General features: G+C 38.3%; 1 protein-coding gene across 3 annotated transcripts in view; it reads right to left on the reverse strand.

The window, feature by feature from the left end:
* Positions 1 to 16,959, reverse strand: part of LOC109077462 (histone deacetylase 4-like) — a 48,644-nt gene that overhangs the window by 23,997 nt on the left and 7,688 nt on the right. For 2 of the 3 annotated variants that reach the window (XM_042759037.1, XM_042759036.1), the window contains exon 3: positions 7,861 to 7,923. The exons of the other annotated variant lie outside the window; for it this stretch is intronic. In XM_042759037.1, the coding sequence (XP_042614971.1) occupies positions 7,861 to 7,923 (63 nt within the window). The remainder of the gene's footprint in view (positions 1 to 7,860; positions 7,924 to 16,959) is intronic. 3 annotated transcript variants of the gene reach the window in all.

Raw genomic sequence — 16,959 nt, forward strand, 5'->3', positions numbered from 1 at the left:
CCCAATAACAAAGATAACACGTCAGCAGCGTCATACGTCAACAGTCACAGCAGTCGCGTTCACAACAGACCCGGAAGAGAAGAAAAAAGCGGAATAAAAGTCATAATTTTTGCTATTTTTGGACCGAAATGTATTTTCGATGCTTCAATATATTCTTACGGACCCTTTGATGTCACATGGACTACTTTGATGATGTTTTTATTACCTTTCTGGACGTGGACAGTATACCGTACATACATTCTCAATGGAGGGACAGAAAGCTCTCGGACTAAATCTAAAATATCTTAAACTGTGTTCCGAAGATGAACGGAGGTCTTACGGGTTTGGAACGACATGAGGGTGAGTCATTAATGACATAATTTTAATATTTGGCTGAACTAACCCTTTAAGTCAATGATTAGCAATGATTTATTTTTTAGTGAGCGAATGTTTAAAAACGCAAACTTGATGGCAGTGCTTTGTGTCTTTACAGCAATCTTAGTTTGATGCATAATAGGCCACAGATTAGATAAGTTAGACCTTCGGCTTGAGAAGGCCTTAGACTTTCTATCACATGATAAAACAGAAATAGAGAAAGAAATTTAGCTTTTAAATGACTAGCATCTGCCTGGGTCTGTGCGACATCATCTATGGCTTTTCTCTTCCCTTTCACAAACCGATCCATCTCCCATTCTAAGTTATGTTATGTTTACTGTTTAATTTCATTTTTTTTTCTGCTGATGGCCCGTGCACCCCACACTTTGAGAACCACTACTTTAGAAATATTTTAAATAAATATATAAGAATATATATCATCACAATTAAAAGAACCAAAGACTTAAACTACTTCAGTCTGTATGCATTGAATTTATTTAATACATGAGTTTCACAATTTGAGTTGAATTACTGAAATAAATTAACTTTTCCACGACATTCTAATTTATTGAGATGCACCTGTATATTATTTTAAGGTTGAAGTCTTCAGTACTGAAATGCACCTGAACACTGTTACTGCTTGAGTAATTTCAATGTGCCGTTTTGAAACAGGCCTATGTTCCTATTATATACACTTTCAAACATTCCCGCATGAAGCATGCCAGGGTTGCCAGGTTTCCCACCCAATTGCTACTCAAAACTAGCCCAATTGCGTTTCGAGGGGGGTCCACCGGTATTCCAGGCAGTAAAATACACGTTTTATGGAGGGGTTCCCCAAACCGCTGACTTGGCCACACTGTAGCGTGCTGACTTGATGCTTCCTCTGAAGACTGCTTAGATGTGTTCAACTTGAAGCAGCGCTGATTAGACCGATCGGTGCGTGTCATCAAAGTACTGTGAGAACTATAAGAGAGCGTCTCCTTATGCTTTCTCTCGCCGTACTTTGATGTCATACACCGATCGATCTTCAAGTCCAGTCGAACACACCTCTTTCCTGCGTCACGTGATCTAGTGAAATCGCAACCTCTGCTATTGAAAAATCATGTTTTTTTCAAATCACAATATCGCAAATGCAGTTAATCGTTTAGCCCTGATTCTTAGTTTCTATAATGCATGTTCTATAAGTTCATAATGCATGTTCGCTATTCCCAATTCAGAAGACTGCACACACAGCCTGTGTCTCTGAATGCTTCTCATACTTGCTCCTCCCTGACCCACGTGGCGTGAATCCCACATCACGGACGAGCCGCACTCACGCAGTCTGTCTTGTAATGCTTGTTTATACTCGCATCTGGCTCCGCACCGCAAATCTCCACGAGCGCATCTGGCAGTATGGATGATGCTTGACTCACTCATGCAAACCTGTGAACTCACGCCTGGCTCCGGATTTAAAACAAATGTAAATTCAGTCTAACTGCTTTCTAATTTCACTTGGATGGAATTAAACATTCAGCGCATTTTCCAACTGTTCTTAAAATTCCAAACAAAAAACAAAAAAACAATAGAACCCCTCCCAAAACACAATAGAAAATGTAATGGATTTAAGGGTTATAATGGGTTGTATTGGTTTTAATGTAAACTATAATGGTGTCTATTTGATGGATTCTCTTGGTGGGATGTCATATGGCAGATGGAAACCAAAAGGACGACAGTAATTCCTATAGAAATAATGCCCAAAACAAAAATGAATTTTGTAATGGTTTAATGGAAACTATAATAATTTCTGTGATGGGTGCTATTGAGGTTTTTTTTTCAGCCGGGTAATGATACTCATACTGTGCTGCACATTATTGACATTATTGAGCTGAAGCTTGACTTTGCAAATACAAAATCGCAAACCAAATCGCAATCACAATATTTGTCAAAAAAATAAGAAAATAATTGCAATTAGATATTTTCCCCAAATCACACAGCCCTACTCTCACCACTTCGTACCACATCAAGCCTTCAGTCCCGCAGGCTCTGACCGACCCCAACATCTAACACGTTTCATTAAAAAGGGCGAACACAAACCCATCCATCCGTCTATTCTAAATCTAATTTAGATTAAAAACTACTCATGCTGCATCTTTGTTTGGATCATGATTAAAATGCAGTGGTTGCCTCTCATTTTAAATGCAAAGAATGCAGACAAAGCCTTAGTTATGTATTTGTGTAACTTACTTGTTTGATTTGGGGTTAGTTTCAATTTAGTTTTGTTATATTTCAATTTCACAAAGAAACAAAAACAAAAATAAAAAAAAAACAAAACCAAAACACTTACTGTATAATATCTTCAATTTTATTTTGTTAAAAAAAATCATGAGAAAATGAATCGTGACATCAAAATGGTGAATCGAATCGTAAGTTGAGTGAATCGTTACATCCCTATTCCCTACAAATAACAGACAATACAGACTTACAGCCATCAGCTGTCACATATTCATACATCTGTCTACCACAGCAAACACGCACCGCTCCAGAACCACTCTGAGACAGACAGACGGGGAAATGAACGGACGGCATTATAGTTCTCATACAATATCTTTCCCTGGATTCATTCAGAAACTCCCTGAAGACACACCAGGGTTTCATTCTCAATCTCTCTGGCTGTTTACTCATCTTTTTTTGGTTTATTTTCAGCTTTAGAAAAAGTGCTGAAGCGTTTCAGTGAGATCAGTGACAAGTACGTCACATCCAACTCAAGACTATTTCACAGACTCTCAGAGATCGATGAATAATCAGCAGCATTAGCATCTAAAATGTTATCTAACACTTTATGTGACAAAAATGATCTGAAATCACAATGACCCTGGCGCTCAAGTGGTCATCATTCGGACACAAATAAGTGGAATAATCTTTTATTCCCTGTCTGTGATTCGCTGTAGCCTTTGGGCTTTCAGGATGCTGGCGGTTGGTTACGTAACAGTCTGACTGTTTCCAGCACAGAACAACCCCCGTGTTGTCAAACAAGCGTCATGATACGTCTGTCAACTTAATGGCTCAACACTACTTGCAGTCTTTCTCGTGTCTGTCTCTCTTCTAGTTATGATCTGCCATGCTGCTTCAGTCCCCCAGTGCTGTAGCGCTGAGGATTGATGTCTGCGATCTGTTTTGATGTGCGTGTTCCTGAAGTTCGGTCTCTGCTCGTTAGCACTAATGGATGTTGGGTGAGGCGAGGGAGGTCTGTGTGTTGTTTGGTGTGTGATGATGTGTTGTGAGACATGAGAGACGTCTCAAAGGCTCCTTTTTCGGTGTGTATATTAACAAATGAGTGCGTTCACACCGGGAGCGGGAGCAGCGATGGTTTCAGCACCGAGTCTATTTTTGCTGTGCTGTTCACATTCGATTAAAGTGACAGCACACTTTTGATGGACAAAATAGATATGATTTCACATAAATAATGCTAAAAATGAACAAAATAATCATATCTAGTGTGTTTTAACAAGAATTGGAATATGTCAGAAAAGAAAATGAAGAAAAAAATATGCATAGAAGATTTACCCATTTAAACTTGTTTTTAATTATTCAGTTTGGGTTAAAGTATGGTGTATTATCAAAAAAAAAAAAAAAAAAAAAACTTAAAACCACGTTCTATATTGAAGTATGACTGAAACGACATATTCTGATGCTTTTGTTGTTTACTATTTACATGTGAATCCCCATGTTAACAAACAAGACTTCAAAACTTCTAAAAACAAATTTATAGTTGTCTTTGTAAAGAAATCTGTAGCTCTAGAGCTGCTGTTGTAACGCTGTACAAACGCTTCCGGTGTGAATACCCTCACGAGTCTGCATCTGCAGTGACAATCAAGCTTGTGTCGTGAAACGGGCGTAAGACGTGAACCTCCTCAGTGGTGCAGCAGACAGACTTGAACTTCTTTATTGGAGTGCTGTTTTTGTTAGCATCATTAAATACTCTGCAAATTGCAGACACACACAAAAAATGGTTGTGGTCGAGTGCAATCACACACACAGAGAAGGCCTGCGTGATGTGTGCTTCAATCATCAGAGGCGAGCAGGTCTGGACAAGTCCTACGCATCCCTGCGTGCTCGTTCTGCAGTCTACAGGATCAGTGCACAACGGCTGCAATTTCCCTAACATTTCCTTTGTTTGTTTTACAAACTAAGGGCCGAGTAGCACAGCAGTGATATCTGTGATTCCACCATCATCTCTGATGTACCTTCTGGGTGATGATGTCATGTCAACAGGTCCCACACACGCTAACACTGACCGAGGAGCATCTTCAAAACAACATGATCTAGTGCTATGTTTTGTTCAGCATGGGAGACAGCATATAGATTGAACACAGACACAAGAAGAGCTGGTTTAAATTCAAGTGTTACGGTAATTTTCATGCTGCTGTTATGAAAGGCTAACACGTGTCTGTCTCCAGTGCAAGGATCTCCCGTGCCGTCTGTTTCCATCTCTGTACGCCACTTGAGGCCTCATCTATAATTCAGTGTGCTAAATCAAGCCGTTACGCTGGGATGAAATTAATATATCATACGTCTCTTCCAAACACAGCATTAAAAGTGCTGAGAACATGCTAAATTACAAACCAAAAAACATAAAAAAAGCTAATGGACAATGAACCAGATCCATCACAGCTCCTCCATTTTTGCAAAAATAAGCCAACAAAAGGTATATGAAAATAAATTGAATAAATATCTTCACAATCACACTTTAGCAGTTGGTGGATGAACACTGGAGATTACAGCGGAGATGATTCACTCTGCAGACGGCAGATAATGCTGATGTTTGACTGGTGAACAGCACATAACCAACATGATGAACTAACAGGCTCATTTTTACATGTCAAATTGTCACCACAGCGGTTCTCAACTGGTTTTGCTTCAATGGTTTAGCTTACAAATCTAACAAAAATGTCTTTAAAATCTGTCTAATTTAACAACTGACAGATCAGTTTTGTAGGACCTCGGTGAACAGTCACACCAATAACTGCAGAATCGGCTACTTCTGCCAAAGGAATTAAAAGAGCCTATTTCCTCCCATCTGCACATTCTGAACTCCATTAATTATTAACTAAAGAGTAACAATGCTCAGTTGTATGTCTGCATTTAATAGAAAGTGACAACGTGATTCCGCAACAGAGGACTTTTGTTGCGCGAAGGCTAAAATACCCCCGCAAATCAGAAAACTAATCAGGAGCTGATTATGTGACGTCGACATCATGTGTAAGCTTCCTGTCAGCCTTGTTGGTTTTCCGATTAAAAGAGTTGACGACATTAACTCTTTTCACAAGATACAAGGACCCTGTGTTTTAAGAAGCATCTCATGATCACAACGTATGGAAACCCCCGCGGCCCCACAGGAATCATTAATAATTAATGGACCTCAACACAAAGGATCCATATAGGATCCATCCCATGACTCTGCTTCCTGCTTGGTTGTGAAGTTTTCTACAAACTGAACTTTTCAAATAAATGATCTCAAAAGGACAACCATTGAGAAATCTGAAGGTTTAATTATATTCACAAATAATATGTTTTATGTCTTATATATGTTTGATGTGTTCAAATGTAATCGGTGCAACTTTAATCAATGTTTTACTGGTTTTAGCAGATAGTGCTATTAAATGTGTGTAAGATATGGAAAGTTTAGTGTTGAACGAAAGCTCACATTATTTGCTTAAACTTGGAGCTAATGAAATGTCCAAATTCTGTATTGGGTGCATATTATGACACTTTATAAGGTATTCACCAAAGTTCCACAATGGAGTTCATCTCACATGACGATGCCACAGGATGCTTAATCAATGCACAAAGAGAAACAGTACGGGGCATGTCTAAGTTCTGCAACAGCATCCCATTGGAAGATCGCGTCGTGGGATGAACCAAATCCTCTTGGATAAAACTCCAATGCCTGAACTAATTCAGCGCACGCTTCCTTCTTCGCCATGGCTTGAACTACCTACTCCAACGCTGCTAGCGTTCTTGTCATCCAGAACTCAAAACACTCCGTTGAAACTTCGTGACTGCCAAGAATCTTCGAAGTCTTGCAAACCGCAAAACTATCCGAAGGAATTCCGAAGCTCTACGTAACCAGGCAACCAACCAATCACTAGGAGGGTTTTTTTTTTTTTTTCCAAAAGACGTCATCCAAACGACAGATCTGCAACCAACCCGAGGTGTGGGGATTCCCTGAGACGAGGCAACAAGCGAATCTCCAACTCCGCTTTTCAGCGCAAATGCAAGTAAACACAAACAAACTTCATTCCTTGCTGAAATAAGTGCAGATTGATCTCAAGCAGTAAAGATAAGACACATCTCTGCTTTTGTGATTTTCTTGGTGCGATCTAACGAATAACTTACTCCTGGGACTTCATTCAAATTCCGTTATCATCCTCTTCAGTAACTGTGTGTGTGTGTGTGTATGTACGTGTGTGTGTATGTATGTGTATGTCCATTAGGTTTTAGATCCATGTAATAGAGTAGCTCAATAAATTCTTGTTTCATTTATAAAGAAGTATTGTCTTGTGTGTTTGTATTTTAAGATTAAACTTTGCCCAGATCCTATGCTACCTAGCTAGTAGTTTATAAATTATCATTCTGTTTGTATTCTCATTAAGCCATGAAGTAATATAAACAGAATGGAAAGGATATACTGAATTTTACGTTCGCTGGACGAACCGTTGATGAAGTATAAACTAATTACATTTGGAATCAGTTCAATTAAAGCAATTCGAATCTTTAGATTCGATTCTTCTCAAAATAAATGAGCTAATATTTCCTTACAGTTTGTACCAAAATATTGTACGGTTTGACTGGACTCACACAACCTTTGACATCAACAACTAATAATCAGGGGTCCAGACTGCCTGCGCGACAAAATTTTGTGTGCGGTCGCACTGGCGCGACCACCGTGTTGTTCAACTCATAAGCACTGCCATTTCTGTTGCATATGAGAAACACCTAACGGCAAACAAAACTGAAAGCATAACGAAACTGCGCTACTCGTTTGAATGGCGCAGCGCTTCGAGAGTATAGCCTGGTTTATACTCACTGCGTCAGCACGAGCGCGAAACTGCGCAACAAAAATGTTTGAGTTTTACTTTTCTTTTTGTTTTCATTTTGAAAAGCTTGTTATCTTTGCTGTTAACCTCACATTATGCTATTTTATTTTTTTATTTGATTCCTCAGTGTTTGTTAAATGTTCTGTAATATATTAGTCGTATATAATACAGCATGTGGTGTACGCCATGGCTCGTCTTATTCGTTTTTGTTAATAAACGTTTTGTAAGCTAGTCATTGTATCTTACTGTTTATTGTTGTTGTGCTTTTTAATTAAGAATAACAAAGAATCCATGTTTTGTTTTAGTCTTAAAAAGTGAAAGGTGAATTCGAAGCATCCGAAGAATGGCTTATAACTTGGCTTATTTAGGAGGAAACTGCAGCATTCCTACCGGAGAAATGTCATGAAAAGGTAGACAAGAGTTCCATTACCTGTAGGAATGTGGTCAAACGCCGACGGTTTCAAAAGCTCCACAGTCTGATCCATCTGAGAGTCTGAGACAAAGACAGAGTGTGATTCAATGGCAAAATATTCTCCACTGTCATTCTGTGAAAATACATGTTTTGCAAGGCAAGTCACCTTTATTTATATAGCGCCTTTAACAATACAGATTGTGTCAAAGCAACTTTATAGTATCAAAATAGGAAAATAGTGTCAATGCAAAAGGACAATAGTAAATATTTTGCAATCAACACACAAATTGTAAATATTTCATATTACATTACATATACATTATCCACCAAGATTTGCCTTGGTGAGGAGCTCTCCAGTTGTTGTACTGTTTTTGTTAGTTTTTCCTGTTTTTTGTTTCTCAAACACAATCAGTTTTACCAGGGATTGGGGTGTGAGTATTGGTACTGAACGGTTAACATCTTCCCCATGGAGTGGGGACTTTATGTAGACCATTATATAGTCGTTTGGAATGCATTAGGTAAAAGGAAGCGAAGTAATTTTCTCTTTATCTTCAACTGGCATGTTCCCGTGACAACGCAGCACCATGTCTGTTAGCAGATGTCGCTGTTTTACTGTCATAAATGTCTTTTTATTGTTCTTAGAAAAACAGTTGCAAATAAACATAGGCTAAATTTGATATTTTATGAAGTTTTTAAAATATGCTATATAATATATAAAAACTAATATATATAAAAAATAAAATATAATTTTTTATTTTTTTTTTATGCCGGTGTCCATCAATGATTCTGCTGACAGACACAGTGCTGCGTTGTCACGGAAAACATGCCAGCTGAAGATAATGAGGAAATTACATTGCTCTCTTTGCCCAGTGCATTCCAAATGACTACATAATGGCACGCACATGCCCTGCTCACTCTAAAGGGGTGTAGGGATGATCACTTCCATTTGGAATTTGCCCCGTGAACTGTTCAGTACCGATACTCATACTGGCACACCCCTACCAGGGATGAACTGCTGAACATTCGGCAGAACACAGCACACAATCTTCTACTGGTTTTTGATTACTCAGATGTTTTGCTGAACATTGTTGTTGGCGGAGCAGTGGCGTTGTTCAAACGCTTTAAAGGTGACCTATTATGCTCCTTTTTACAAGATGTAAAATAAGTCTCTGCTGTCCCCAGAGTATGTATGTGAAGTTTAAGCTGAAAATACCTCACAGATAATTTTTTAATAGCTTGTAGAAATTGGCACTTTTATCGTATGTGCCAAAACGCACCGTTTTTGTGTTTGGGTTACCCTTTAAATGCAAATGAGCTGGTGCTCCCACCTCCCTTTTCAGAAGAGGGCGGAGCTTCAAGAGCTCATGCTCCGGCAAAACAGGACAATCTCACGCAATCTGACTGTACTGTGCCGTAAATGCACATTTGTGAATTACACAAACGGGGAGCACAGCGCAATAATAATGACATAGCTGGTCTCATGGTGCATTTGTGTGCTATCACATTATGAATTTGACTTCACATGGCTTTCATATGCAATTTTTAACTTCCACATTCCTATTTACGATCATTCTGGAAGCACGTGAAGGCAGCATCAGTGAAAACAGGCAGAGACAATGGCAGCTTTAGCAAACATTAGCCTTACAGAGAGCCAAGAAGCTCTTTTGGAAAACAAAATATGATGCATGATGCTAACTTTGTTTGGAGTCTGGACGTTTGTGTACACAGTGTTGGTATCGATCCCTCTTTCAGAATCAACCTTTGCACAACTCCAGCGCTGAACTGACCCTCGTTTGTGAGGCATTCAGTGTAAAATGATTAGCATTAACATATAGGACTTTTCCATTTTTTTCCGGGACATTTCCTTCGAAAATGAAATGTAAGCAGCATGTCCTCAGCGGTGTATGGAGACTCCGGTGTTCGTTGGTGCATCCCAACACACAACACTTTTAATGGCTCTTTGGCTCTGATATTGTCGGCGTGTTACAAACAGGATATTTCGCCCTCCAAAGGGCACTTCAGAGTGAAAATGATCATGGCCGCCACATTGAAGTGTCGTTCCAAACCACAGGGCTCAAAACTGGCCACTTCAAAAGGCTTTTCTGAATGAAGGATTTCGAAGGGTACAACTGATGGACACTTCAGGCTCCCATGAACCTTCGCACAGGGAAGTTGTTCAACTTCAGATATAAATGTATGTATGTATAGTATTTTTCTAAACTACTGTAATATTTATACAAGTTATTTGGCACATTATTATGGTCAAAACAACATTGTACTTCAACAAAAATACTTTACAGCTACCTTTATCAGTCCATTCAAATGTTTCAAATACATAGACATAATATACATTCTAAAAACATATTATATTACGTATACAGATTATATTTAACGTAAAAGATGATTGGGGGTCAACCAGCATACAAAATGTGCAACGAAGGCGCCTCCTTGATCGTCTCATTAATGCTAATGTTAGAAAGTGAAAAGTGACGTGACATACAGCCAAGTATGGTGACCAATACTCGGAATTCGTGCTCTGCATTTAACCCATCCAAAGTGCACACACACAGCAGTGAACACACACACCGTAAACACACACCCGGAGCAGTGGGTATCATTTATGCTGCGGCGCCCGGGGAGCAGTTGGGGGTTCAGTGCCTTGCTCAAGGGCACCTCAGTCGTGATATTGAGGGTGTAGAGAGCGCTGTAGATTCACTCCCCCTCACCTTCAATTACTGACGGTCCGAGACTCAAACTCGCAACCTTTTAGATTATGAGTCTGAATCTCTAACCATTAGGCCACGACTTCCCCCCTTAACCAATGAACCTTATTGTAAAGTGTTACTGGAAAAAGATTTCTCTCTCTAACAGTGACATTCTACCTTTTACCCTGAAAACATACAGCTAGAGATTTAGTTTTTCCTTTATAGTTAGTTAAATTCTGCCATGTTAAACTGTTTTTCTGAACAAGTAAGCCAATCACGCAGGTTTTTGAAGTATGGAGGCCTTTAAGGTCAGTTAGGGTTAGGGTTAGTCCTGTGATGGCAGCTTTATGCGGTAAATAATGTAAGTGAGCAGTTGCAGCAGCAGTTGCAGCAGTCTTTCCTGCAGCAGATAGTAATTACAGAGAACATGAAAAGGCTTTTCACTTCTTCACAGCAGCTCAACACAGCAAGACACGGCTATAAATAACCCCAGAGAGAGAGAGAGGGATGGATGGATGGATGGATGGATGGAGGAAAAGGCATGCAACAGTGCAGTGGGCATCATCAGTATGCAAACAGACACGCAAACTGAGAGATATGCTTAACACAACATACTCAGCTCAAAGCCTATCCAATCTGTGGTTACCTTTACCAGCCATCAGCTTGATATTTACCATGTGCCTTTTTTCCATTTGTAATGCAGCAGCAGAAGCACTGACTCAGGTTTCCATCCAGAAAAGGAGAAATATATCAGGCAATTTCCCCAGGGTGGCAAATCCGCCACAAGCTTCTATTTTTGGGAAATTTCCAAGGACTAGACAACCCCGGGAAACTGCTTTGATGTTCATCTAATGAGGCCCCATAGCAGCCAGTGCAGAGCCGCGCGCATCAGGGAATTCTGTTTATAAGTGTGTGTCTATTTTTAGCAGGACGCAGCCCAGGTGCTCAGATTCACGGTGGTTTACACGATGGTCTCCTTGAGGGATGAGCCGGATTGGATTGTGTTTGCTCTCTAGCACACAGTACGGTTTATAACAACAAGTTTGCTGATGAATTGAAATGGTCAGCAGACAACCCTCTACATTGTGAGTCTAAAGTGTGTGAGTTGGAGGCTAAGTATAGGTTTAGCACAGATATATTTTAATTCACCGAACACTCTGACTGAGCGCTCTGTAATGATCTGTAGTATTTCAATTCATCTCAATGGATGTTCAGCGCACATGTATTTTATGCACTGTTAACTCTAGTGTGAAGCGCACGAGTCGCTGTCGCTTTGCTGAGGGCACTGTTTTACATATAAGGAGAGAGAGCTAGAGAGAGACTCACACACCACGCTGAAACAACCCACTACATTTAAACGATATTCTTTGTTGTATTTTTCTGTTAAAATAACAGAATTCATTTAGAATTATTCAGCTTTTAAGAACATGCAGAAGATATGCCTGTTTCTCTGGTAGTGGGCGGAAATAATGCGCAAACGGCAACCTCATTGGCTGGTGCTCATCTATTAACGTCTCTGTTTTGATTCAGTTTGAGGGAACTGACAACAAGATTAATATTCATTAACTTAGCAGTTTATCAACCCTATTACGTTGTATATTGTTCTTAGTAGTAGAAATGAATAGTAGTATTATCTTTAATAATAATAACTATTATATATCACTATTATCTGTTTTTTTACAGAAACCCTGAATGACCAACAATATCTTAAGCATCATCACCAGTCACCACCAGTCCTAAGTTCAGTTAAAATGACAAATATGCTTTCACACATGGTTACCAAGTTTTATTTCTAATCACTAAAGTTCTATCATTAAATAGTGCTTAATTATAATAATATCATAATATAATGCTTGACTGACTGATTAAGAATATAAGATTTAAGAAGCTGTGCCATTTTACAAAGATAAGTTGATTTGGTGGAATCATAAATTTTTAATATGTATGTGCACGCCGATACAGCAGCTGACACAGAATAGCAATAGGTCCAGCGGATATTCTCCAAAATGGCACCAGGGTGATGTGGAGGTGACAAATTGTTGAATAAAGTCTTTGCGCACAAAAAGTATTCTTGTAGCTTCGTATAATTGCGGATGAACCGCTGATGTCACATGGATTAATTCACAGACTTGGGAACATTTCAGTTGCGTTGCTGTCTGTGCAGGGTCAGACAGCTCTCAGATTCCATTGAAAATATCTTAATTTGTGTTCCGAAGATGAACAAAGGTCTTACGGGTTTGAAACGACACGAGGGTGAGTAATTAATGACAGAATTTTAATTTTAAATGAATTTTTGGGTGAACTAACCCTTTAAGTCAATGATTACATTGAATATGAGCTGCACGTTCCAAAGTCAAAACGCAGCATGGGTGATTTATATGAATGTATCTCTGAAGGAACCGACTGTCTTCAGAAAAGTTTCGATTAGGCTTGCTGCTGTAGTCTGTGTTATTACCCAGTGTCACCTGAACACCGAATACGTTACTTGCCCACCGTGATACCACCCCCACAGGGTTCGAAAGTGCTAGCATTTTACATACATTTGCAACTAAAAATAAATCTGTGCGATCTGGAAACTATATTTAAGATCATGGGTGCGAAAATAAAATTTATTAAACATCCTAACATATACACTGTAGCCTATAACAAATGTGTTAATTTTGTCAATTATGGAAAAACAGCGATACAGCCTCATATCATTAATGAACTTTACAAAGGTGACACAAAGACGAGAAGGTGGATTGAGTGAAGGAGACGCACTGAATGAAAATGCACATTCAGCAGTAGAGGGTGCTGACAGTGGCAGAAATGTTGCCGTTACCCCCGCAACCCTATAAACACAAAGCAGCTGCACTACTTTCTGTTTCAAAGTCATTAAGATATTTATATTTTGCTTTTAGTCTTCACCATAGCACCAAATAATTAATACTTAAAGACTTAATTAAAGCAGCATTTAGGCGGCTACACAGAGACGTAGTTCACTGACAAACTATGCAATATCACGTTCATTATCAGCGATGTATCACATGCGATAATGAAAGCTGTTTGCGTAGCTTGTCAGTGAACTACGGCTCTGTGTAGCAAATGCTGCTCCATCTTAAAGCACGTGCTGGAGATTTACTACTAATCACAGAATCAGCTTTACTGACAAGATGCACATGATAAACGCATGCGATTTATCGTGCAGCCCTAATTCCTTCCTTGATATTTATTGATATTTGTGTTTTGAAAATGTTTTTCGTTGACATTTCGATTCCTATCTAATTTTCAATATAAAAATATAGAATATATCTTTTTTATTTGAGCTAGTTAAATTTGTTTCAGGTTACTAAAATCTGAAGAGCGCCTGCCCAAAGGGCCACCAGGGATTTAGAATTTTTTTGAGCCTTGGTAAGGGTGAACAGCAAGTTCAATATTTCAAGTTACATGTTAGTATTTACAACAGAAAACTCCAGAGGCCCAAATCAGCCCACTTCATTGACTCAGTGGACGAAACAAACACACACAGTGAGAAAAGGCCAGTCCCATGATGCATTTTTCATACACCAGTCTGAACAAATGAGCCAATCATGCAGGTTTTAGTGAGTGACAGCCTATCATGTGAACACCAAAAGCACAGTGCTGCAGGTATTAGGTAGGGGTGGAACGGTTCGCGGAAAAAAAAATCGAACCGTACGTTTCTCCACACACGGTTCAACTTACATCTGAATACGCATCTGTAAAATAGTTTGCTATAAATAACATGTAAAACAAACAGGATTCAGCTGTTAATGGATGTGCTGGCTTTTCACGATGAAAAAGAAAAAAAAACATGGACAAACCATTCAATCTGGTTCAATGCGAATGGCGTATAATGAAATATTAGCAACAGTCATTTATTCCATCATCGTGCTGATAGCGTGCGTGCACAGGTGAGACCTGAACAGCACACGTTGATATCTGTTTAAACAAACTAATGAAAGCTTTGCCAGTTTAAATATTTAACATCCAGAGGACGGGAGCTCGCGTGCAGTGAGACTATTTGTGCGTGCGCTCATCAGCGCACAAACCCGAGCCTCAGAATGCTCGCAAATATTAAGCTGTCTCTGAGGTATTGTGTTTAAATGGACAAATTCACACAAAAATTAGCAGACATAGCGGAGTTTAGCCCAGTACTCGACTGATCTTAATATAACGGTCTGTTTCCCAAAAGAATCGTAACTTAAGTAGCACTTGAAAATCATCGTAGATCTACGAGTGCTCTGGAGTAATTGTAAGGCCCTAAGTGCTTTAAGTCCTGCAGGACAATTGGCAGATTGCACCTTTAACTTTTAAAAAAGGAATACACATCTAAATTAAATGACAGAAACAAAAAAAAGAAGAATAAAATGATGTAGGAAATATATTTCAAAATTATACATTGATAATCTGTCAAAGACTGATTATTATTATGTAAAGTATAATATTATACGTATAATGCAATATAATAAAATATAATATAATTAAAAATATTATATTATATTATATTATATTATATTTAGGGATGTCAACGATTAATCGATGATCGATTAATTGTCGATAAGCGATTCAATCGATTAAAGCTGTCGATTGTCGGTTAACCGATTTAATGTTGGGCTGCGTGCGGCTCATGGGCACTCAACACGTGCGAGCTTTTATCCAAAGCGACTAACATATAAAAAAGCATAAACATTCATTAACAAAACACAAATTAAGCTTTTAATGTTATTTAAACTTTAAAAGTACATTAAAATAGAAACAAAACTAAAGTTCTTCAACATGGAAAGCAAAAGAAATGTAGTAACTAAGTAATTTCATCAGATAATTCTTTCATATCGTGCGCTTTGCAAGGCTGCGGTACACAGGACAGAAAGGATATCAACTTGTTAATTCGTTCCTACGACTTATTAATTTGTGGCAACTGTTCATGTTTCATTAATTTTGTTCCCTTAATAACCCATGATTTAACTGAAATAAGGGAACAAATTAATAAATTGAACGAATTCTTAATTCATGAAATCTTTAATTTCCCTTCCCGCATGTTTACCACAGTAAGAGATGCGAAAACAGTGATTAAAAGTGAAAGATAATCAAATAAACCTGCGAAATAAGAGGGTTAGACTGAAGATTTAGGAAAAGGAACGATGCCTAAATGTTAAATAATTTGTGGAAATTCGTGTCCAACCGGCAAACCACAACAAAGCCACATAAATGAAGGCTATGGGCTCGAACGGCATCCAGAGCATGGTCGCCAGTTAACTTAATAATTACGCATTTTGCAACATTAAGGTTAACGATTAATCGATTAATTGATCGTTAATTTAAACAACGATCGATCATGGAAATGATCGAAATTTGACATCCCTAATTATATTATATCCGAGTTGTCTGGAACACAGAATTAGGTAAACATTTTAATAAACGAGCATGTACTACAGTTACGAACCATTCTAAGGTGACATTTCAGCACCTGACAAACGGATAGTGACTCCGTAGTAGCACTTAAAGCACGGCTACGTGCGATTGTGTTAAGTGTATTTTTGGGAAATGCACGTGAAACAATAACGAACGATCGCAAAATGACTCGTAGAAAACGCTCTTAAGCTCTAAGATCAGTCGTTATCGGGAAACCTTGCCCTGTGCATTCTCTTAAAGTGATAGCACACTCTTAAAATTAATCAAACAGCAACAACAAAGAAATCACTCACTGCTCTTAATTGAATAGCTTTTGTAACTTTAATAAATATTAATCTTTAATTTATACAGTCAAATATGCAATGCTGTTTTACATTTCATTACTTTATTCAATTTCTGTACCTAAAAACTAATATTAGACCTACTTAAAAAAATACTGAAAATCACTTTATTTTAGCTGTATCTTTTACTCTATTGTATTTATTTGTGCTGTTGCTTGTAGTTAGATTATTTTCTTAATTTCTTTATTTTTATTTGACAGTATAGTTGTTTCCCTCAACATAGCACATACCGAACCATACTGAAACCGTGACTCTAAAAACCGTGATACAAACCGAACCTCAATTAAATCTAAACTTCCAACCCCTAGTATTAGGGGTGGGCGATATGAGCTTAAATTCATAGCACATATTTTACATTGTCCAAGCGATATCAATATTATATTGCGATATGATATAAAAAATTATAGGCAAAATATTTTAACCTTATATAATAAACGTGAGGGATTAGACATTTATTTTTTATTGTGCCATTGTTTTTCTCTCAAAAAGTGCAAACGGTGAAGCATGAGGTAGGCCTGTATGAATTAAACTGAATTAAATTAAATATTGTGTGTTTGAGTTGGCCAGTGATTCCCAAACGTTATCTTTATTTTGCAGAATAATCTGCTGACTGTACACTATCCCTCAGTTTGGGAACCACTGGAGCAGGAGATTTGTGC

Source organism: Cyprinus carpio, chromosome A6 (genome assembly GCF_018340385.1).
Source record: "Cyprinus carpio isolate SPL01 chromosome A6, ASM1834038v1, whole genome shotgun sequence".
NCBI lineage: Eukaryota > Metazoa > Chordata > Actinopteri > Cypriniformes > Cyprinidae > Cyprinus > Cyprinus carpio.